General features: G+C 44.1%; 1 protein-coding gene across 1 annotated transcript in view; it reads right to left on the bottom strand.

The window, feature by feature from the left end:
* The window catches only part of LOC308306273 (proton-coupled folate transporter), a gene marked incomplete at both ends in the record, with an annotated part of 161,396 nt that overhangs the window by 4,203 nt on the left and 131,619 nt on the right, over window positions 1-25,574 (bottom strand). The window contains one exon of the mRNA XM_080751173.1: window positions 23,886-24,042. Within this exon, the coding sequence (XP_080607299.1) occupies window positions 23,886-24,042 (157 nt within the window). The remainder of the gene's footprint in view (window positions 1-23,885; window positions 24,043-25,574) is intronic.

Consider the following 25,574-nt stretch of genomic DNA (forward strand, 5'->3'; position numbering starts at 1 on the left):
TTGGAAACGGTGACCTTTAAGAGGCTTCCTCATTGAGAAGTCCCCTCCCAGATGCATGAGAATGGCCCGAGCCTCCCCTGGGGCTGTGGACGCTCCATGAGCAATAGACCCCACTATCAAAGAGTTTATAACAGTTAAGCCATTTAGGCCAAGAATTATTTAATGCTTTAGCTATTGAAAAAATAGCAGATCTACAAGCTCACAGCGCGGCACTCGGTGCCGCGCTGTGAGCTTGTGGATCTGCTAGTTTTGAAAAATCTTGTTTTTTTTTTAAAAATCTTTTTCAAAGCGAACATATGTAACTCAAATATTTGCTTCTGGGTGGTCCCTGGAACAGCATATTTTGAGATGGGTGTCCGCGGCCAAATACATGTAATTTTGGGGGTCCTTGACTTGAAAAAAACATTTAAATCGGGTCAAAAATATTCAAAGACTTGCACAAAATAATGTTCACGATTTTTCTAAAAATCGCAGATCTACAAGCTTGTATATCTGCTATTTTTCAATAGATAAAGCATAACATTTTTTTTTCAAATCTAACATGACATAGATGTGCGTTCCCGCTCTAAATTACTTAATTCACACAGCCAGGGAGGAAGGGAGGAGGGGGGAGAGAGGAGGTTGAGGAAGAAGTGAAAAGAAGGAATCGCACGGCGAGGGAAAATAGTGAAGATGGCTTCCTCACTCAATGGAGCGACTGAGTAGAATGCAACGAGTGGATCGATCATGCACGTGAGAGGACGCACGCACGCACACACACACACGCACGCACACACACACGCACGCCCGCACGCACACACACACACAAGATGGGTTGATGAATCGAAGTCACTTAAACATGTAGGTTGCTCATTCAGCTTCCACCAGTTGTTACACGTGTGTGTGTGTGTGTGTGTGTGTGTGTGTGTGTGTGTGTGTGTGTGTGTGTGTGTGTGTGTGTGTGCGTGTGTGCGCGTACGTGAACTAATATGTGACAGCGTGGCAATTTAAAGCAAATAAATGTCAAGTAAAATTCATTTACCAAAAAAAAAAATAAGGCTTTCAAGCAAGTTGTGCATTGAGCTGCGTACGGTAGGTGCGTGTGTGCCATAATGTGTGGTGGTTCGTTCGGACACCGCCCGCCAGGTAGGCCCTGCATGTCAGAGAAGCGCACCCTGGATGGGAGAGCGAGCCCTAGCAGACCAACACACTGTGTGGGCCAAGTGATTGACGGGCGTTACCTGCCGGCCCACACGCTTCATCAGGCACAAGCGTATGCACCTGTGGGCCCCACCCAACACAGGGGTGCATAAGTACTGAGCTCGCTCTCCCCTTCAGTCTGTGCTGGGAGTCTCTGACAAGCTGATCATGGGCAGACAGGCGGTAAGAGCCACCATATTTCCCTCTCCACCGCATGTTACTGTGTAAAGTGCATTATAGTAATGTTCCTTCTACTCATTACTTCTAGGCATGGACTGGGAGCGGACTGACACTGAGGAGTGTGTACCTGGATCAATGAGGAGCGCAAACCTGACTCACTGTGGAGTGTGTACCTATCACTGGAGAGTGTGTACTCGGCGAGCTGAGGAGAAGGACCTGGAAAAGGAGACCACAGCCTTACCTTCCGGACCCCCAGCGAGCCACCCCTATTCCTATTTTGTTGAGTATATCTCACTTCCCTTAAAACCTTACTAGTATCCGGAAATTCTCTGGCCCCAGGCCCATTATACCCCGTGTTCATTTTATTTAGAAGATAGAGAATTAGACGGATTTGTGTAAGAGCGGGCACCTACTCACCTATTACCTGTCACCTGTGGAAAAGAACTATACTCACCTATTACCTGTCACCTGTGGAAAAGAACTATACTCACCTATTACCTATGGGAAAGAAATACTTTACCTGTCACCTGTAGAGAGGAACTATACTCACCTAGCGCCGGTGGGGAAGAGAGACTATACAATTGAATTATACTCGCCTGTTTCCTGTGGAGGGAAACCCCTTTAAAGTAACTCTTACCTACCCCCCTGGCCGCCCCACGAAGAGGAGAAACGACAGCCCCGTCCCGGGAAAACCTTGTGTTGATTTATTAAAAGACAATTTCAGTTATTCACATTTATGTTGTTCATTCATGCTACGTTGCATTACAATGCTGTTGTAAAATAAGAACTGTTCAATAAATGCCCGAGTTGGCAACACGGTCTTTGCTCTCTTGTGCCTTGGTTTGGGTTCAGTCTCCACACATGGTGTGCAGAATACGGGTACTGAACCTCACCTAGACGCAATATGACAACCACACCGGCCCTAGACGCTCTGTTACAGAGCCAGGCCGAATTACAGCAAGCGGTGACTAAATTAATAGAGAAAATCCAAATTGACCAAAACGTTAATCCCACACGTTCGCCTGGAGAAGTGTTAACGAAACTGTCCCCCGATGATGATATTGAAGCCTTCCTGGAGGTGTTCGAGCGCACCGCCGCCCGGGAACGATGGCCCGTCCCCGACTGGGGCAGCATCATCGCTCCTTTCCTCTCAGGAGAAGCCCAACGTGTGTGCCGTGACCTACCCCTGGCAGAGGCCCGTGAATATAGGCGCCTGAAAGCAGCTATCTTGGCTAGTCAAGGTTATAGTATGCCGGCCCGAGCCCAGCGCTTCCATGGGTGGAACATGCAAGCGGCGCTGCCGCCTCGGCCCCAAATAGCCGCTCTCCTCCGCCTAACTCATGGGTGGCTGACTACGGCCGGTGACCCGCCACTGATTGAGAGAATTGTCATAGACAAATGTATACGTTCCCTGCCGCCTGATGCCCGCCGCTATGCCTCACAGGTGAGCCCAAATTCCGTGGAGGCCCTGGTTGCGCTCCTGGAAAATCACCAAGTGAGTACAGAGATGATGAGAAGCACAAAGTCAGAGATTCCCAGAGGGACGGGGGAGGCACGTTACAACCGGGACCGCTCGCGGCCTCCGGCTACTCCCCTGTCGCCTACTACTACGAGACGAGCCGCCACAGAGCGGACTGCCCGAAGCCAACCGCAGACATCACGCCGGTGCTACGTCTGCGGGAAAGCGGATCATATCGCATGGTCCTGCCCGGACCGAGACCGGGACGTATCCATGCCATCCGCCACCGCCGCCTCCGACGGCCGACGCCCCTGCCTTCACTCCGGGAGCCAGCGGCGGCGCCACTCCAACCTGCCGGTGAGAATTGACGGGGTGGACACCCAGGCTCTTCTCAACTCGGGGAGCGTCGTCACGCTGGTACACGCTGAGCATGCCGGGCGTCCCACCTCCAGCCGTATGCCGGTCAGCTGTGTGCATGGGGATGTGCGCTCCTACCCAACGACGCTGATACGCGTCCAATCCACCAAAGGAGATGTCGAAGTGGAAGCTGGAATTGTACCTAACCTACCGGTCCCACTGCTCATCGGCACGGACTGTGTGCTGTTTGAGAGACATTGGAACCCGGGGGGCAGAGGACCGCCGCGGCCGCGGCGAAGAAGAAAGATCCGGCCGGGCCCCCGTTGGAGGAACTCATTGCCCGCGTGCCCGGTCTTCCGCGCCGACTCAGAGGGACCAGAGAGCGAACCCTCTCCAGACGAGGAGCTGCAGGGAGATGCACCCGAGGCGGAGGAAGCGCCGCGGGGCACCTCGTCAGAAGAGCCAGAGCCGGTGGCGTGGCCTGACTTCCCCGAAGAGGAGGATGAGAGCTCTCCGCTCAGAGGGGACTTCGCCACACAACAGTGGAACGATCCGAACCTGGAAAATGCTCGGAGGAACGTCAGCGCGATTGATGGGAAACTATGTGAAGGGGTGAGTGAATTAATTTCCCCCTATTTCTTTGTGCGGAGGGATTTACTGTATAGAGGGTGGCGGAACAACACTGGGGACGTGATAGAACAGCTGCTCGTGCCAAAAGAATATGTCACCAGAGTATTGTATTTGGCCCACACGCACCAGCTGGGGGCGCACCTGGGCGTGAAGAAAACCACCGATCGCATCAATGCACGGTTTTATTGGCCAGGCATAAAACGAGCAGTAGAGGACTTCTGCAAAGGCTGCGGTGTATGCCAGCTCACCGCACCCCGTCCTTTCCAACGTAACCCTCTCATACCTATGCCTATCATTTCCACCCCATTCAGCCGCATTGGTATGGATATAGTCGGCCCCCTCCCCAAATCGGCTCGGGGACACAAATATATATTGGTAATACTAGACTATGCAACTCGGTACCCCGAGGCAATACCCCTGAGAGCCGCTACAGCCAGAGCAGTGGCGCACGAGCTCTTCATGCTATTCAGCCGGGTCGGAATAGCCGATGCCATTTTATCGGATCAAGGCACATGTTTCATGTCTCGCGTCATCACCGAACTCTATAAATGGCTTAAAATAGATAAAATAAAGACCTCTATCTTTCACCCGCAATCGGACGGATTAGTGGAACGCTTTAATAAAAGTTTAAAGCAGATGTTAAAAAAGTTGATAGATATAGATGGCAAAGATTGGGATCGCTTGATTCCGCTGGTGTTGTTCGCCATACGGGAGGTGCCTCAAGCGTCTACGGGGTACTCCCCGTTTGAATTGCTATATGGACGGCAGCCACGGGGGCTGTTGGATATAGCAAAGGAAACATGGGAAAGCCAACCTTCCCCACATCGTTCTGTCATTGACCATGTTGAACAATTACAGGAGAGAGCCAAGAAGATCTGGCCGCTCGTTCGTGAACACATGGAACAAGCGCAGCGCGCCCAGTGCAGGGTGTACAACCGAGGCGCCACGCTGCGGAGCTTTGAGGTGGGCGAAAAAGTGCTGGTGCTCATTCCCACGAGCGAATGTAAATTTCTCGCAAAATGGCAAGGGCCATACGAAATTATGGAGAAACTGGGCCCGGTCAACTACCGCGTGCGCCAAATAGGGCGGCGGAAAACTATGCAAATTTACCATATTAATCTGCTGAAAAAGTGGCACGTTGTGCCTCCTGTCGCTCTCCCGGCCCTACTAACCACTCTCTCCTCTCAGAACCCGCCTCCAGTCCCTATTGGAGAGGAACTGTCCCCAGCTCAGGCACAAGATATACGTGAGCTTCTGAGCAGGAATGCGGACCGGTTCTCAGAACTGCCGGGCCGTACCCACGCTATTGCGCACGACATCCAAACAACCCCGGGGAAAATAGTGAGACAACGTCCGTACCGTATCCCAGAGGCCCGGCGAGGAGCTGTAAAAGAGGAGGTAACAAATATGCTACAACTGGGAATTATAGAGGAGTCACACAGTGCCTGGTCGAGTCCCATTGTGCTGGTCCCCAAGCCGGACGGCACAATCCGGTTCTGCAATGATTTCCGTAAATTAAATGAGATTTCAAATTTTGATGCTTACCCCATGCCCCGGGTAGATGAATTAATCGAGCGGCTGGGCCCCGCTCGATTTGTAAGCACCCTCGATTTGACAAAAGGCTATTGGCAAGTGCCCCTTACAAAAGAAACCAAAGAGAAAACAGCCTTCTCTACCCCTGAAGGGCTGTTCCAATATACTGTCTTACCGTTCGGGGTACACGGTGCCCCCGCAACATTTCAGAGACTCATGGACCGAGTATTAAGGCCCCATCATCTCTATGCCGCCGCATATTTAGATGACATTGTGATCCACAGCAGCACCTGGGAGAATCACCTCCATCACATCGAAGCAGTCCTGGGAGCTCTCCGACGAGCGGGTCTGACCGCCAACGCCAAGAAGTGCCGAATAGGTCTGTATGAGGCCGAATATTTGGGTTTCACTATTGGGCGCGGGTGCGTAAAACCCCAATTACGCAAAGTGGAGCGTATACGCGAATGGCCCAAACCCGTCAGCAAGAAGCAGTTAAAGTCATTCTTGGGAATCATGTCCTACTATAACAAGTTCATAAATAACTATGCTACCCTTGCAGCTCCCTTGTACGAGATGACCCGACAAAGTCGGCCCAATATGCTGCGCTGGACAGAGGAGACCGAGGCCGTGTTCCGAGGCCTCAAACTGAAGCTCTGCGATGAGCCGGTCCTAAAAACCCCGGACTTCGGTAAGAATTTTCTACTCCACACCGACGCCTCGAACACAGGCCTCGGGGCCGTGCTCTCGCAAGTCATTGATGACGAAGAGCACCCAATAGTCTTCATTAGCAGAAAGCTCTTAAAGCATGAACTTAATTATGCAACGATAGAGAAAGAGGCTCTTGCTATTAAGTGGGCCATACACCACCTACGCTATTATTTGTGGGGAAGGCGTTTCACTCTCATAACGGACCACGCACCATTGAAATGGATGGCTAAAAGTAAGGACACTAATAAGAGAATAACACGTTGGTTTCTGGAGTTGCAGGATTACAACTTTGAGGTGGAGCATAAACCAGGGAAGGATATTCCCCATGCCGATGCCCTGTCCAGGCTCTATGAGGAAGAGCGGCAAGTTTGCGAACCAGTAGCAAACTTAAGGGGGGGGATGTGTGGTGGTTCGTTCGGACACCGCCCGCCAGGTAGGCCCTGCATGTCAGAGAAGCGCACCCTGGATGGGAGAGCGAGCCCTAGCAGACCAACACACTGTGTGGGCCAAGTGATTGGCGGGCGTTACCTGCCGGCCCACACGCTTCATCAGGCACAAGCGTATGCACCTGTGGGCCCCACCCAACACAGGGGTGCATAAGTACTGAGCTCGCTCTCCCCTTCAGTCTGTGCTGGGAGTCTCTGACAAGCTGATCATGGGCAGACAGGCGGTAAGAGCCACCATATTTCCCTCTCCACCGCATGTTACTGTGTAAAGTGCATTATAGTAATGTTCCTTCTACTCATTACTTCTAGGCATGGACTGGGAGCGGACTGACACTGAGGAGTGTGTACCTGGATCAATGAGGAGCGCAAACCTGACTCACTGTGGAGTGTGTACCTATCACTGGAGAGTGTGTACTCGGCGAGCTGAGGAGAAGGACCTGGAAAAGGAGACCACAGCCTTACCTTCCGGACCCCCAGCGAGCCACCCCTATTCCTATTTTGTTGAGTATATCTCACTTCCCTTAAAACCTTACTAGTATCCGGAAATTCTCTGGCCCCAGGCCCATTATACCCCGTGTTCATTTTATTTAGAAGATAGAGAATTAGACGGATTTGTGTAAGAGCGGGCACCTACTCACCTATTACCTGTCACCTGTGGAAAAGAACTATACTCACCTATTACCTGTCACCTGTGGAAAAGAACTATACTCACCTATTACCTATGGGAAAGAAATACTTTACCTGTCACCTGTAGAGAGGAACTATACTCACCTAGCGCCGGTGGGGAAGAGAGACTATACAATGGAATTATACTCGCCTGTTTCCTGTGGAGGGAAACCCCTTTAAAGTAACTCTTACCTACCCCCCTGGCCGCCCCACGAAGAGGAGAAACGACAGCCCCGTCCCGGGAAAACCTTGTGTTGATTTATTAAAAGACAATTTCAGTTATTCACATTTATGTTGTTCATTCATGCTACGTTGCATTACAATGCTGTTGTAAAATAAGAACTGTTCAATAAATGCCCGAGTTGGCAACACGGTCTTTGCTCTCTTGTGCCTTGGTTTGGGTTCAGTCTCCACACATAGACTGTAGAAAAATATGGACGATGCGAAGCCATTGGTTTCTATGCAGCGCAAATGGCCCTTTTCTACCCTTTATGGGTGTCGCCATCATAGAATTGTAAAGGCATCAGAGATGCTATTGGCTGCCAACGGTCACGTGCAACCGCAGGGATACATGGGAGAATGTGGTCAGAGCCTCCCGAAATACAGCACACGAAAAAGAACACAGCCGGCTGGTATCAGTTTAGTTGGCGACGCCCCCCGCAACTTTATCATTTAATTTAAAATAAATTGGACCACATTTCCACAAAACAAATATGATGGTGATTGAAAGGCAATTTTTAACTAGCGATAGGAACCATACAGTATTCATGAAAATGTTAATTAAGGTTAGAAAACGAAAGGGGATCCAATGGAGAACAATTCTTTTTGCGATCGGCTGGGGGGGAAAACAGCGCAACTAGCGGCCAATCATAGGAAGTTTTACTTCCGCATTGGAGTCATTTTAAATCGGCAGAACTATGCCCCTGGTGTGTGCGCGTGTGCGTAAACGTGTCATGATACCAGTGTTGATTTTGTCTGCTAAAACACTGACGAAAACGAAATAAAAACTAAATAAAAACTAAGTTGTGATGACTAAAACTAAGACTAAATATATTGACACTTTCGTCAACAAAATAAAAACTACCGGTAGACTAAAATGTTTTAGTCTAGGAGAAGAGAGTAATTTTATGTTGCGTTGCTCTCAGGTTTTGCTATTTGTATGACCTTCTCTGACTTTAAATCTACCTCTGCTTTTTAATGGGAATGGTGTGTGGTTTCTTGGCATTTGCGGGTTTCTGCAAAAATACGCTCCATTCTCCATACAAGAATTAGAAAGGCAAAGCAGGGAAAGAAACCTAATACAACAAATACATTTGCAGGAAATATTCAGGAAAAGAGCAGTAAATTCTGAAGAGTCTTTAACGTTTTCAGGCCAAGGACCCCTTAGTTGAGAGAGAGGTGAAGCAGGGACCCCCACAACCTGTTCATAGATTCCATATAGTTTCATTGTTTGACAGTGTATTTTTGACAGATATTTAACCACTTGAATCATCGATAATTAATGAACTTGACCTTTCACTCTGCATTTAGTCTGCTCTTTTTCCCCTCTACACCAAAGCTCTTTGCCAAAATAACTAATATACAAGCACTTTACGGTCAAATTACACCCATATTTTGATCTTCCCGACATTTCCCAAGTTAGGGTCATATTCAGCAATGTGTTTTATTTTTATTTTTATTTTTTTTCTGGGACTTTGAAGGTAAGCCAGAAATATAAGACAGATTTAGTCACTTTATTTACACTATATTTACGACCAGATTGATGAATTGTGCCCAATAAGCCCATTCCCAAGATGCACCACAATCTTTTCATGGGCAGATGTGACTTTTATGGGGGCTGGTAGTGTTGCTGTAAAGAAATCGCCGGCTTATGGTGTCTAAAAATACATATTTAGCCACTTGCACGCATGCCCCCACCCACTGAAATCAAGGTCATTAAAATCGCTAAAACTATAGAAAGAAGTAAATGAAAACATTTTAACACTCATCTTTTCTTTTCTCTAGTTACAAATCTAAAATATGAACCCAAAGTTGTCCTTTAATGTCTGACTGTAGCACATGCTGTTTACATTTCTGGCTAATAAGGTAATCAATCAATCAATCAATCTATCAATCAATCAATCAATCAATCAATCAATGATCCATTGTGCGACCTGCTAAGTTCTGTAGGTGGAGGCATACTGTCAGATGTTCTGAAACCGTCCAAAGAGAAAGTTTGGATAACAGAGGCTGATGGTTTCATGAACTCAACGTACAATGCATATGACAACACGAAAGCATCCCCATTATAAGTAAAGACAATGTAAATTTTATATATATTGTGGGTCAATAAATAGGCCTTTATATTCTGCAATCGCTTGCGTGACAGAACACTCCACTAGTTAAAGCATCACACGCGTATTGGCATGCAGGAGAGACAAATGCAAGTGCTTATTTGTGTACACAGCGCTGCCTAGATACAGAAGAGTGCGAGGTACTTCACATGGCGCTTTGTATTTCCTATATTCTTCCCAAAGAGCACAGTTTTGTGTATATTGGACTGTAACCTCGATTTATGAAAGAATAATAGGTCCCTGGAAAAAAACAGCTTTGTATCGGTCGCGGTGGTTTGCGGCGCCGCTCCGGTGGTCCCCGGCGGTGGTCCGCGACGACTCCGGGCGAAAAACAGACGAAAAAAGCTATACCGCTACTGACCACTAGCAACTTACACAGTATAGCTTTAAATTGAATGTACATTTGGTGTACATGAAACAAAAAATGATATCCTACAAAAAAAGTCACATGCCAGCAGAAATACGCCTCTCAACTGAGTTTTATGTTTTATTTAAAAAAGGTTGACATTTTCTTTAGTAAACATCTGTGTTCCTAAAATAAATTTAAAAAATACAAAAATTATGATCTGTTGAGGACATTTGATCGTCAATCTTGACAAAACTTACATGTAAAATTATAACTTCGCTTGTAACTTCTTGTAACTTGTAACTTGAGCCAAAAATGACCCAAAAAATATCTCAGTTACTTGACGAGTTACAGAAATATGAATGTAACTCAGTTACCAGCAAGTTACAGCAAAATGTAACTTAGTTACGTAACTCAGTTACATGTAACTTTAACTTCCCCAACAATGTTAACTTGCTGACCATGACATCCACAAGTTTCCGTGGGAGTTTACTGGAGACTATCGGGACCAAACTTCCGGGTTTAACAGCAGACATACAAGCTCACGTCGCGTCGCAGATGCAACCCGTTGTGAGCTTGTAAATCGGTGCCAGAAGCTCGGTGCAGACGTCTGCGCAATGCACTATGGGGCGTTGGAAACTCGTGGATACACAAATATATTTCCAAACCACACGCGCACGTGAGCCACACACACACACACACACACACACACACACACACACACACACACACACACACACACACACACACACACACACAGTTTTGGTCTTGTTTTCGCAGTCTCCTCTGTGAGGTCACTGGTGTCCCCCCGATGGTACGGACACTCTATCCAATTAAAAAATCTGAATCTAATGAACGAAAACACACACACACACACACACACACGCACGCACGCACGCACGCACGCACGCACACATGCACACGCACACACACACATACACACACGTTTACACTGTCTCACACACACACGCACATGCACACACACAAGCGCGCGCACACACAGGCAGACACACGCACGCGCGCGCTCGCTCACACACACACACACACACACACACACACACACACACACACACACACGCAGAGAGCATCCAAACCAATTAAAATCCGCTAAGAGGTAATGAAATCTAGAATCCAAAAGTTTTATAGGAGAACGCTTCACTCCCCACGAGGAGGCCGGCAGAGTCATTAGTCACACACACACACACGCAGGCACACACACGTACACACACACGCACACACATCCAGGTAGATTTAATCCAAATGGCGTCTCATTACAATTACACTTCATTGTTGCGTGATTACCTTCCTATTCTGTATGCAAAACACTGTCTGTCTGGGAGGGGAGGACACCCCACATGAAGAGGACCCTTCCTCCGAATTGGAACTCCACTACGACTTAAAGGGCTACTCTGGGCGATTGTTGGATATCGTCACTGTCGGGCAGAAACCTCGTATCTCCAAGTTTCAAATTTGTAAGTTCTTTCGCTAAGTAAAGCCCTGCTTCATCAGACAAGGCCATCGCACAAAAGTAGTGAAAACAGCAGATCTACAAGCACACAACGCCTCGCACCGCGAGGCGTTGTGTGCTTGTAGATCGGCTGTTTTCACTAGTTTAGTAAAACATTTTAAATGATAAAAACAAACGGTTTTGGACATACAAGGTTTCCACTCGACAACGACGATATAAAACATTGTCAAAACATTGACCTGCATGCTGCGGAAGGGAAACGTGTGTATAGATGCTGCGCCCTTAACATTTAACAATACCTTCGTACTCCCACCTGCCATAAGTCTCCATAGACTTCCATGTAATTCATAGTGCACGGATCATGCACACCCATGCCTAGATCATGCACCACGTGTGTCCACATTGCTCACAGCTTTCAAACAAAAAAATCCGAATGGAAATCTGTTCAGGCATTCATGAGATAACAGCCATTATGTTTTCCTAAAATGTAAACAAAGATGGCTGCCATGCTTGAAAGATGGGGTTGCTATGGGGGTTAAACATGCGATTTCGCGATTGCTATCATGCCTACAACATTTTTTGGGGTCAAAATTAAAAAAAAAAAAAAAAAAATGATTTTTTTTTTTTTTTTTTTTAAATTTTCGGGATTTACGGGCTTGGCAGGGAGGTACAATGGGATTTTTACGGGATTTTCGGGCTTGGCAGCAAATGAGTTAACGGGATATTTCACTTTCAAAAAAACTTTTTGTCATTTTATGGTCTAATCAGGCTTTTATGAACACCCTGAAAAGTTTTTTTAAGTTGCTTGATTCAATATTTAGATATTGGATGTAAATGTTATCAGGGCCTCCAGGTCCAGGGCCTCTCCCCATACACACCCATTGTAACTTCAAACTCCATTTTAACCATGATAGATTCATTAAAAACACACATTATTTTTTTTCTGGTGACTCATACTACCCTCCTAATACATGAGCAGGCTGTGTTTTTTCGATAACTTTTTTTCATTTATTTGTAATAATTCTTTGGGAAAATGAAAAAAAAGCAATAAGAAATATACAAAATAAATGAGAAAGGTTTTCGAAAAAAAAAAAAAAAACACGGACTGCTCATTAGGAGGGTATTATGAGTCACCAGAAATAATAACTAGTGTTTTTAATGAATCTCTCATGGTTAAAATGGAGTTTGAAGTTGCAATGGGTGTGTATGGGGAGAGGCCCTGGGCCTGGAGGGCCTGATAACATTTACATCAAATGTCTAAATAATTAATCAAGCAAATTAAAAACTACCATTTTTCATTGCTTTCTGGAATGTGGGATGATTACTGATTTACTAGGTGTTCTGGAAAACCTGTTTTCATTGTTTAATGTAATGTAATGTGGGCAAAGTGTGTTTTATTTGGGGGGCAGGCTAGGGGTCGTTTCACACTCTAATAAAGAGCCTAACTAATTTCGGTTCGGGAGGGCTCACCGACCCGAATTTTTTTAGGTTCGGGGGGAGTTCATCCATACTTTCTTAATGGCTAGTGCCGAAGTTGCATGTAAATATTGGAGGTCTGTGGCATGAAAACGTTTGTGGCCGAGAAATGAGCGTTGCAGGGCGGATACATATCTGACTGGCCCTCGCGGCTGCACGCTGGAGGTCCAGTGACTGGCAGTGAGCAGCAGCGCAGCGGGGTCTCTCTGTCTCTCTCATGACTCTCACACACGCGCGAGCTCCGTCGAGAATATGAACGTGAAGCCGGGCTGAATGAATGAGAAGACACCGCTGAGTACCGAAAGTCGGGAGGTCACAACATTTCGCCAGCACCGTGGAGCCGAGTTTAGTCGCATCGCGAGGCGTTGTGTGCTTGTAGATCGGCTGTTTTCACTACTTTTGTGCGACGGCCTTGTATGATGAAGCAGGGCTTTGCTTTGCGAAAAAAATGTATACATTTGAGATACGAGGTTTCTGCCCGACAGTGACGATTTACTTTGTTGGCCGTCCATCCCCCAAAATGGAACAAAGTCCGACATTTTTTTTTTTTTCTCCTAATGGCCGGCCTGGACCGGCCGGGAATGAACCGGCCGTTCGGGAGTTGTCCCGCTTTTCCCAATGGCCAGCACGTCCCTGACGATGACTCATATTTGGGTCTGGCCAGTGCCGAACCGAAATTAGTTAGGCTCACTATTAGAGTGTGAATCGACCCTAGGAGAAAGGGGGCTGAGAAGTGACAATTGCTGAGTTTGTTGTTGGGAGAAGCGCAAATGTCAATTTATCTTACAAGGTGAAACAGGATAGAAAGAGGAGTGGATGTAGTCAGTGTATTTAGATCACTTGTAAGGGCAGGGGTTTGGGCTGATTAGAATGGGTACACATTATTGTGTATCATTATTTTATGCTTTAACTATTGAAAAATAGCAGATATTCACAGCGAAAAATAGCAGCTCACAGCGCTGCACCGAGTGCCGCGCTGCGAGCTTGTAGATCTGCTATTTTTGAATCCTTCTAAGGTTTTTTGAAAAACCTATGTTTCTATGTCAGCAATCTGGCCAGCCATCGTCAAAGAAAAGGTCCTTTTCACTTAACTGGAGCTCAGTTAAGCTGGCAATACACTACACGATAATCGGGACATTTTGTATTCATTATGTATTATTGCTTTGTTCAGGCCCGACTTAATCTGAATAGAAGAAGAACCTGTAGCGTGTGGAGCGCCCGACTTTTCAAAACGGCTAGTGTGAGCCCGTTTAGATTATCTGGTCAGAGAATCTGAAAAAAAAATTATCCTGTAGTGTTTAATGCTACCCGATTCAATCGCGCCCGACTATCTGCTAATGTATGGCCAGCTTTAGTCTGTTCTTGAGAGACTACTATGTCAGTGGTTCTCAAACCTTTTCATGTGAAGGACCCTCAAAATGATATTTATTTGGCCACAGACCCCCATCTCAAAATATTTAGTTCCAGGGACCACCCGCAGAAGCAAAATTTGAGTTACAAACGTTCGCTTAAAAAATACATACATACATACATACATAGGCCTACAAGATTTGCACACATTTTCACAACTTTTTCAAAAAATAGCAGATCTACAAGCTCACAGCGCGGCACTCGGTGCCGCGCTGTGAGCTTGTATATCTGCTATTTTTCAATAGCTAAAGCATTCAATAATTCTAGGCCTAAAAGCAATGAAAAGCCTGGAGGTTTATGCTGAACAGTGGATGCTGTCAGTGGCGGTTGGTATGTATATTGCGCCCTAGGCGAGGTAGTATAGCGCCGCCCTATGGCCGCGCGAAGCGCGGCCCCTCAACGGCGCCGCGAAGCGGCGCCGGAAAAATCGGTTATTTGCAGGCAAATTATGCATTTTTTCAAGTTATTTGCAGGCAAATTATGCATTTTTTCAAGTTATTTGCGGGCAAATTATGCGGTTCGGTTCTACACGGCGGCAGAACCATTTTGGGCTTAATATAATAGGGTTTATAAAAGCATGATCTGACTGTCTTAGTCTTACCTTGGGCTGGTCAGGAGGAAATGGTTCTTTCACAGTCACGCACAGTGAGACAAAGTCCTGGCTGATAGAGCCTGAGGTGTGTGTTTTGTAGAGGAAGTCAGGTACAAAATGATCCTCTCCATGTGATGTTTCAGGGCAAGCAGCTATATTATAATATCTACCGGTAGTCACGTCCATAGTAGTGAAGAGCTCGAACTCCATGCTTTATTTTTAACAGATGTTGTTTTCAATTTCAATACTGGCGCGTGAATATGACATCACATCAGGAGGGGAGGGGGGGGGGCTGCCTGGAGCTGCCAGCCTCTATCACTACCACCAGGGGGTGTTGTTGTATTCGGTCTGAGTGGACTGTTGATCTTACGTCTGCTCTGCAGGGCCGTCACTTTACTTTTTTTTTTCTTTTTCTTCTTCTGGCGCCCCCGCAAAGTGGCGCCCTGTGCAATGGCCCCGCTAGCCCCCCCTGCCGGCCGCCCCTGGATGCTGTGATGATGTCATCTGTTCAGTGGTGGAAAGGAACTACAGTTTGGTCTTGTGTTTAGGTAAAGGTCTGGCCAGAGGTTGTTTTCTTTTTGCTGTAACCTTTTTTTTGTAATATAGCTTTTTTTGTACCTTACAAGAATACAGAATAATGTAAGATTTTAAAGTTTTTAATGAAAGGGTTTTTTTTTAAAGTCAAACAAGTCTCTCTCTAAATAAAACTAAAAAATACCGTAATTGCTGGACTATAAGCCGCACCTGAATATAAGCCGCAAATGTTTACATATATGTCTGAATCTCACCCAGAGCCAGTCATTTCGCATGGTACCACTTTAGACCACAGCTGAAATAACTTTTTTTTTTTTTTCCTTTAAAATGTGATAAAGCCACAAAAGTATTTCATAAATATCAGGCTACATTTCACTTAAACGCCAGAGCTTAACTCTGCATGTAAATAAGACTTTTTTTAATTAATGTGAGAGATTGGAACATAATTATGTTGGTCCTCCCAGAATACAGCTAACATGCTAGTTTTCACCACCCTGTGTTAGCCATTTGTAGCCAAATGCGGTAATATCGGCGCTCCATTACCTAGCGTTGCAAATCACAGTATTTATCCCGTTAATGTAGTGCCACGTATGTTCCAAATGAACCACGTTACGTTGTTATAATGATTTAATCTATTATTTATTTATTTATTATTCAGCCGTTGACTGTTCTTCTTCTCGACTTTTGGGGGAAAAATGATCAGTTTCCTGCCTGGACCGGATGCGAGCAGTCCTTTGTTGTCCCGGCTTAGCATTGACTTAGCATTGAGAACAGTGTCATGATCGTAAAACTATCTAGTTTTAATGTTCAGAACGTTTTCTTTTTGGACAATAAAAACATTGACAGCCAGGGGGGAAAAATCCATGAAGGACACGGAATGCAATCGTTCACTCGCCGTTGGAAAATTGACTTATTAGACTATTCTGGATGAGTGGCTAACGGCTAACGCTAACGTTAGCTAGCGCTATAGCTGCAGGCTAACGCAGGCATGTTATACACAATTACACATGGAATAAAACGGCGACCCAACTCGATTTTTGCTCTTCTACAAGCTCACAACGCGAGGAGGTTAAGTCTGTCAGAACCGTCAGATTATCCTTCTGACTGAAGTTACACAAACACTGATTATGCTACATTTAGCACAGTTAGCCCGACCAATTTAGATAGGGCACGAGTTAGTGTTGCGCACGTAATAAATTCACTTCAACCTCGTGTTGAGCAGTTAAACCTATTTGCTACGTACGTCTACAAAAACGTTCATATTTCAAAGATAAAGTGCTTACTGAAGTCTCACAGAGTATGGTACGCTCAAGCAGAATTACCCGTATCTTTCGTATTGTTTAATAAACAGCATTTTAATCCGATCAGACGCCATTTTCTGTTGTTTTTCAGCCATGCGACCCCATCGGTTGCGAGGTGTACTGCACTTAGATACATTAATACCTTTTTATTTCAAGTATTTCTTAATGCGGGCCTTAGAGGTCTAAGGCCCGCATTAAGAAATACTTGAAATAAAAAATTGAAAAAAATCAGATGGTGTTGTAGGAGTCCTATTAAGAGGAAAATGTAATGTTTTTTTCAAAAAAATGTTTTTGTAAGATTTTATAGCCATAAATCAAAAATCATAAATCATGCTCTAATTTACATATGGGGGATATTTTTCACAATAATAACATATGTACATGTTCTAGACATTCTAATGATCACCAAAAAAAATAGTACAGGCATTTTACTTATGTTTTTGTGAGGTATAGCTTCCATGAAAAAGTGAGATGTTGTTCGTCAAAACTCTGGAATTTCAGCGGGTGTGGCGGGTGTGAATGTCAGCCCCTGTGGGGGGTATTTATATGCAAATATTGTGGCCAATGGCATTGTAATACTAAACAATAGAATCCAATGGTGGTGTTTAGGTGGTAGGGGGAGCTAAAATAAAATGATTTAAATCTTTTTTTGGATAAAATACAAACGTTGTAATATTACAACCGTGGGCCTTAGAGGGTTAAGGAAACGACGACCGATCGGATTAAAATGCTCCTCGTTAAATAATACAATCATTACGGGACATTCTGCTGGAGCGTACCCTATGGTGACATCCGTGAGCCTTCACTAAGCAATTTATCTTTGTAATCTGACCGTTTGTGTAGACGTACGTAGCAAATTGGTTAAACTGCTCAACAGCAGATTGTGTTGAATTCACGGTTGGCGCAGCGTAGCGTCTTTACATTTAGCCCAATAATGCTAATCTACAAAGCAATAACTAAAGTTTAAAACATACATAAACCACTTTAGCCCTATGTTATACCAAGGCTATTTGAAAATAGCCGATCTACAAGCTCACAACGCATTGCGGTGCGACGCGTTGTGAGCTTGTAGATCTGCTATTTTCAAACATTTTGTACTTTTACTTTTGGTACTTTAAGTACATTTGGATACCAATACTTTTGTACTTTTACTCAAGTACATTTTTAATTCTGGACTTTTACTTGTAACAGAGTGATTCTACATTGCAGAATTGATACTTTTACTTAATTACTAATGTAGGTACTTTTTCCACCACTGTGTAAACGTTTGTGTTCTCATGCCAATAAAGCTTCTTTGAATTGAAGATTGAATTGAAGATTCCTCCCCATGTGGCGGAGTCAGGTCATTGCAGGTTAGAAATTTATTTAAAACTTGAATATCTCAAAAGTCCTATTTCAGCATGGCATCATTCTATAAGCCATATCTTCAAAACTGTTGGGTCAATCTCCACAACCAATATATCATTTTGTAGCTATGATCCCCAGCTTTCAACTGAAATGAAAAAATGAAAATGAAAAAAATTGCAATGACTGGCTCTCAGTGAGATTGGTACACATATAAGCCGCACCTGACAATAAGCCGCAGGTGTCCTTCCTGCTTCTCGCTAGAGCGCCCCTGGTGGTCGTAAAAATCTATATATAAGCCGCACTGTTGTATAAGCCGCAGGGTACAAAACTTGGGAAAAAAGCTGCGGCTTATAGTCCGGCAATGACGGTAAATGGGGCATGATTCTGCACAATGCCTACTTTTACTTATGGTGTTTTAACCACTTTAATCCCCCATATGGTTGTCAAGAGTCCCTCAGGATATAGAGCTGTGACGTTTGACCCCATTTACCCATCCTACCCCCCTCCCCATTCTGAATTCCCATAGACTTTTTTTCCTTCATATTGTGTCACATAAGAACTGTGTTCCAAACATAAATACATTCTCTCCATGGTTTGAGTCATATGGATATGAAGAATCGAAAATGATATTAGTTAAATTTTCGCTAGAAACAGACTGTATCAAATATGAGTGAATGACTATCATAAACCATACAGAGCCACCTCCCCGACAATATCGAGGAGACCATTTGTTTATTTTTGGACCGCAATGCTTATATGAGACGATTTTAATGTTATGTTATTCTGCATAGAGAAATTACTTCCGTGAACCGGGGGATGAGCGAGTGACGCCAGGCTTCGTGTCTTTTCAGTTTTCTGTTATTGTGGGGAAAGCTTTCACAGAAAATAGCTGATTGACAATGCCAGGGACGTGCAGAGAATGTTTAACTCATTTAATGCCATCCCCGATGAAACCGAAGAAACACAGCTGTACCTCTGCTGCGCCCGAGGAAACTGAAGATTTAATATGCTTAAATCGTTATGTAACAATGAAAAGTATGATCGCTGTTTATCGCCGATCCGGACTGGATCGGCCCCTCAGAGAACTGTTTCCGGCCGCATTTCCGGTTTTCAACCGGATCAGGTTTCCGTATCCGGTCGGGAGGCGGGACCATATCGCAGCTTCTATTAGCAAACACTAGCAGATGCTGCGCAGCAACAGAAAGGTCTATTTTCAATCAGATTTATTTATTATTATTTAGAAGCTGTGATCGGCTCTACACTCGCCTGGTACATGATCCGTGCACAGATCGTGCGCGCATTTCGTGCATGTGCCCACGTTAAACGGTAAGGAAGACCTGGCAGTTCATGAGTTCAGCGATGTTTTAAATCGCAGTAAATGAGTTAAAAGGCAGGGGCTGAAATGTCTAGAATGACCTTTTGGTGAAAATAGTGAAAATAGCAGACCTACTGAATAAGCTCTCTGTGTGAGAAACAAACCCCAGACTGCATGTACAGTACAGTATAGTACTCATTACTGCAGCTGTAGTGTTTGTATTGACATGTTGGCTGGAAACCTTATGTGTCCAAATTACAAGATCTACAAGCTCACAACACGTCACCAGGGACGTGCAGTGAATGTTAGAGAGGCAGGGGCTGACATTTCTAAAGGGGCCTTTTGGTGGAAATATCGAAAATAGCAGACCTCCAAGCTCACAACGCGTCGGGCTATTTTTGGAGCGTGAACTAAGCATAATCAAGTAAATACTGGAGATGTGGCGCAACAGCATGGATGTCTACACAAAGGGGGCAATTATTTCAACATAAGATGCTGCATTCAAGTTCAGGAGAGTTTTGAACGCTGCCTTCAGGTATGGCATGGAAAGAGGGTATTTGCATTTCTTTCACAAAAACTGCATTCATGATGGTCTGGAGAGGGCACTTTTTACAGACGGATAAACGTGCAGAGGCTCAAGTTTATTTCACCATTTGCATTAAAATTTACATCAAAATGCATTGCAATTTCTTGTTCACAAGCCGCACACAAAAAAAGAAAACGAACACATACATGACAGTACAGAGTAAGACATGGGTATACGATCAGCATATCGGCTCAGTGCATCATTTGTAAAAAGGAATAAAAAGTATTCAACACCTTAAAGGGGAAGACCACCCATTTTCAATCTTGAACTATGTCATTAATATACCTTAGAGGAGTTGTGTGGAAATAGAAAAAAGTCCCCACCCTTCTGTGTTGCCTAGAACTGGAGGATTGATTTGGGGGTTTGTATTGTAAAGTACAACTTGATGACATCACACATTGTACTTTACAATACAAACTCCAAAATCAATCTTCCAGTTCTAGGCAACACAGAAGGGGGGGAACTTTTTTCAATTTCCACACAACTCCTCTAAGTTATATTAATGACATAGTTCAATATTCCCCTTTAAATAAGATAAAGTGCATTAGTGCTACTTATTTACCAGCCTACTAGTGCGAACCATGTGCTATCGATTTCCTGTCTGTGCAGCGCTCCCAGCTGTAGCGTCTGCCTGAAGCTAGCAAGGTAATGAGACCGTTGCCGGGGTGGCTGGGGTCCCTGGTTATTTTCAGGGCCCTGTCAAGGCACCTTTTATTATAGATGTCCCTTATAAGGATGGGACGATAAGCGATATTATCGTTTATCGTGATAAAAAACACTCACGATAATCGCATCGTGGAGATTTTATTTCATCATGATATCGTCCTCCGTCATGCACTGGGATCAATTCAGCTTTTATTTGCCGAGCTGCATATCCAGTACCACTTCAAACCTCTATAACTGGAAAAAGGTACTTATAATATACGTACTTGATACAGTCTTTTTTTTTCACTCTCTATCAAATGTCTTTAAAATAGCCGACCTACCTGTACATCGGTACATCGGCTATTTTTTGGCAAATGTTCCACCCCGGGAGAGTGTTTTCTGCAGGTCGTTCAGTCCGAGTGTATCAAAGGGTGCGTTCGGACATGCGCACCGGGTGTGTGCTCAGTGTAGTGAGTGCCTAAACCCAACCCTAATCCTAATCCTAACCTAAGTAAAACTATGCCTAAACCTAACCCTAACCCTAACTCTAACCTCAGTAAAACTATGCCTAAACCTAACCCTAACCCTAACCCTAACCCCACCCAGTGCGCATTTCCGAACGCACCCTTTGATACACTCGGAATGAGCGACCTGCAAAAAATACTCTCCCGTTCCGCCCCAGGAAAATGGATTTTGATTAGCACGATGATATCGTAAATCGCGATTTCTTTTGTCACAACAATCGTGACATGACATTTTCATATCGTCCCATCCCTAGTCCCTTATTGAAGGTAGATCAGCACCGATCATCTTTGACTGACTGTCTGTTGCTTCATATCCATATCAGTCAAACCGCCGAGATAATTAGTTTATTTTTAGAACATCGTATTTCACACAATATATAAAAGAAAGTATATGGGAATTCATAATGGGGGGAAAAAACGACAGTAGCCTACTACTTTCCATTGGTTCAATATTATTTTAACCAACATCCAGCCATAAAGTTAAGAGGTTTTGGCCAGACAGTGACGTTTTACTTTTACATTTGAATAGAGGACATTTACTCAATCGCATGTGTTGCTACTTTTACTTCCTCCACCACTAGTAATTACAGAGACAACATTGTCACTGTCACTTGCGTTTAGCTTTTTAACAATGTTCTGTGTTAAATTGGGCAGCGTCTACAACAGCACGGAGTTATGGGACACTACGGGCCACACAGCATTATGACAATTACTACAACAACCGCAACCAGCTGAGACACGGCTTGATGTATCTCCTAATTATTCCTTATTCCCTGCGCCATTAAGATGATGCATTTTCACGTTTCATTTGCCAATGTTTTCTAGGCTAGAGTAGCGTTCAGCGAGAAAGAGTTTTAAGGGACAGAGAGCGGTCATCTCACTTCTCAACAGAGAAATATAATTGGTGCATTTGCATAGTGTCTTTCTCCAAAGCACTTTAACTTATTAAGACCGGGAAAGCATCTGTGTCACGTAACCACTTTAACCATTATTTATTATACTTTTGCAATTCAAAAATACCAGATATACAAGCTCATATGAGCTTGTAGATCTGCTATTTTTGAAAAACTTGAACATTTTTGCTAATCTTTGAATATCCACCAGAATTTACTGTAGAATTAATTTGTGGGACACATCCGGTTAACAGCAGACACACGTCGCACGCCTTCTGCGCAATGCACGATGGGATGTTGAAAATTTGTGGGTATATTCTTTTAAAGTAGTAGTTCACCTCCAAAATTACTTTTTTTTTTTTCAATTGATTACTCTGACTCAATATTATTTTTTGTTTTTTGTTAAAATTTGATTCTAGTAAATTTACCCCCATTGATTCCATGGCATTTGGGTCCCAATCCAAAATCAATGGGGGTAACATGTTTGTAATTACAATTTTGGCCTAAAAATCCCTAAAATATTGTCTCCATGGAGTATTCAATAGGAAAAGTAATTTTGGGGGTGAACATTTTTAACTCAAATCTTTGATTCTGGTAGGTCCCTGGAACAAAATATTTTGAGATGGGGGTCCGTGGTCAAATACATATAATGCTAGGGGTCCTTGACATTAAAAACTTTGAGCACCACAGATAAAGAAGCGTACGTTTTCCAGAAAACCACTAGGATCTTAATGTGTTAAGATGTATTTAAACATTCATCCATTCACACACCACCGACAGCAGAGGAAACCAAGCAAAGGCACCAAACTGCTCATCAGGAGCACTTAGGGGGTTCAGACACAGGGGCGTCAATTGGGTATGGCAGGGGTATGCAGCTGCCATACCCTGGGTCCAGGGGGGGAAATAAAAGTTACTTTTAAATATAAATCCATGAATGTCTCTTTGTCTATCTGTGCTGGTTATTATGTTGTTAAATTACAGTAAAATAACTACAAATGCAAAATTTAACAAAATGGTCACTTTAACAAGGTATTATAATTATATTCTCCACAATTTTATTCTCCTCATCTTGACAAAATGGTATATGCCCAGGTTCCACAGGTCAGCTGCACAGGTGCAATTCATTATTGTTAATTGTGGCACCTTTACTAACATGCCAAGTTTAGCTGCACTTGAACAACCGTTCCAGGCTGCCATATCCAGCCCAAGAAAACCTTAGAAAAAAATAAATGTATCATGCCTGTTGCTAAGGTATGGCACCATGACTGGTCCGCGCGCGTGCAAGACACCAGTCATGTTGCCATACCTTAGCTTTTTCTGAACTGACGCCACTGTTCGGACAGTGGTCTTGCTCAAGGACAACAACACAGGAGGAGCTGGGGATCGAACCGGGAACTTATCGACTCCCAAGTGGAATCTCAAGGTAGATTCATAAGATGAAACGACTTCTCATTACAAACTGATCTCTAAAGATTTGATGTTGAATCTGCCACAAGATTCCACGGTATAAGTATATCACGTGTAAAAAGATAGAAATCCTTCATCCGCTCTTGGAGCTCTCTATGGATGTCCCTTTGTTTGTATTGTATTGTAGGCTGCTGTTTATGTATAAAGCTGGTAAAGCTGTGTCCTTCTTCTAGCTCTTGACCTTTGATAAAGGTTGGAATAATAATAAAGTTCTAATTCAAGTGCATGCATGGCATAGACCACACCACAAGTATATGTGCTTTTTGTCTGCACGGCCCGTATTAGGGTTTAACAAGGTAAAAAAAACTGAAGATTGTCATCCTAAAATGCCGATGTCCACACAAGTACCTAGCATAGTAAGTAATACAAACTTCTATGTGTCTGCATGTGCTTGGGCGCGCGCGTGCATGTGTGTGCACTTGTGTGTGTCTGTGCGTGTGTGTGTGAGTGAGAGTGTGTGCGTGTTGTGCGTGTGTGTTTGCACACTTACTGCAAAAGGATGAATAGGATGATCATAAACGTTGCCATGACGACGAAGGGCATCCCAGCCACAGTGGTCAGGGTCAGAGGGTAGAGACCGTTGAAGAGCAGCCCAGCGATCAGAATGCACAAGGCCTCTACTGAGGCCGACATGGAGAACATGGCTCCTATAGAGATACACATAGAGACTGATCAGAACATGGCACCTATAGAGATACACATAGAGACTGATCAGAACATGGCACCTATAGAGATAGAGACATACTGATCAGAACATGGCACCTATAGAGATACACATAGAGACTGATCAGAACATGGCACCTATAGAGATAGAGACATACTGATCAGAACATGGCACCTATAGAGATACACATAGAGACTGATCAGAACATGGCACCTATAGAGATAGAGACATACTGATCAGAACATGGCACCTATAGAGATACACATAGAGACTGATCAGAACATGGCACCTATAGAGATAGAGACATACTGATCAGAACATGGCACCTATAGAGATACACATAGAGACTGATCAGAACATGGCACCTATAGAGATAGAGACATACTGATCAGAACATGGCACCTATAGAGATACACATAGAGACTGATCAGAACATGGCACCTATAGAGATACACATAGAGACTGATCAGAACATGGCTCCTATAGAGATACACATAGAGACTGATCAGAACATGGCTCCTATAGAGATAGACATAGAGACTGATCAGAACATGGCTCCTATAGAGATACACATAGAGACTGATCAGAACATGGCTCCTATAGAGATACACATAGAGACTGATCAGAACATGGCTCCTATAGAGATACACATAGAGACTGATCAGAACATGGCTCCTATAGAGATACACATAGAGACTGATCAGAACATGGCTCCTATAGAGATACACATAGAGACTGATCAGAACATGGCTCCTATAGAGATACACATAGACTGCTCAGAACATGGCTCCTATAGAGATACACATAGAGACTGATCAGAACATGGCTCCTATAGAGATACACATAGAGACTGATCAGAACATGGCTCCTATAGAGATACACATAGAGACTGATCAGAACATGGCTCCTATAGAGATACACATAGAGACTGATCAGAACATGGCTCCTATAGAGATACACATAGAGACTGATCAGAACATGGCTCCTATAGAGATACACATAGAGACTGATCAGAACATGGCACCTATAGAGATACACATAGAGACTGATCAGAACATGGCACCTATAGAGATACACATTAGGGCAGGGGTCTGATCATTTTCCCCTCTACACCAAAGCTATTTGCCAAAAATAGACGATATACAAGCTCACAAAGCTTGTAGATCTGCTATTTTTGGCAAAAGTTCTCAGAATATGGATGCTAGGGTTCAAGTGGTTAATAAAGTGGTTAATGAGCATGTAGATCGGCTATTTTCACAATTTCTGCCTCTATATATTTGACAGACAATGTTTCATTTGTCATTTTAGAGGTATTAAAAAGTCCTTAAATTGGCACTTTAGAAATATGAAGATACCGCGTCTATACTTTATGTTGGTTTGTTTAAAGTTGAGTGAGAAAACGATGTTTCACATCAAGTTAATCATCTGGGGACCCCGCAAAATAATTGGGAGGGTCGTGTGTGATGTGATGACGTTATGAAACGATAAAGTCGACTTCAACTCAACTTTTTACTG

The sequence above is a fragment of the Nannobrachium achirus genome (genome assembly GCF_963921795.1).
Source record: "Nannobrachium achirus genome assembly, chromosome: 20".
NCBI classification, from domain to species: domain Eukaryota; kingdom Metazoa; phylum Chordata; class Actinopteri; order Myctophiformes; family Myctophidae; genus Nannobrachium; species Nannobrachium achirus.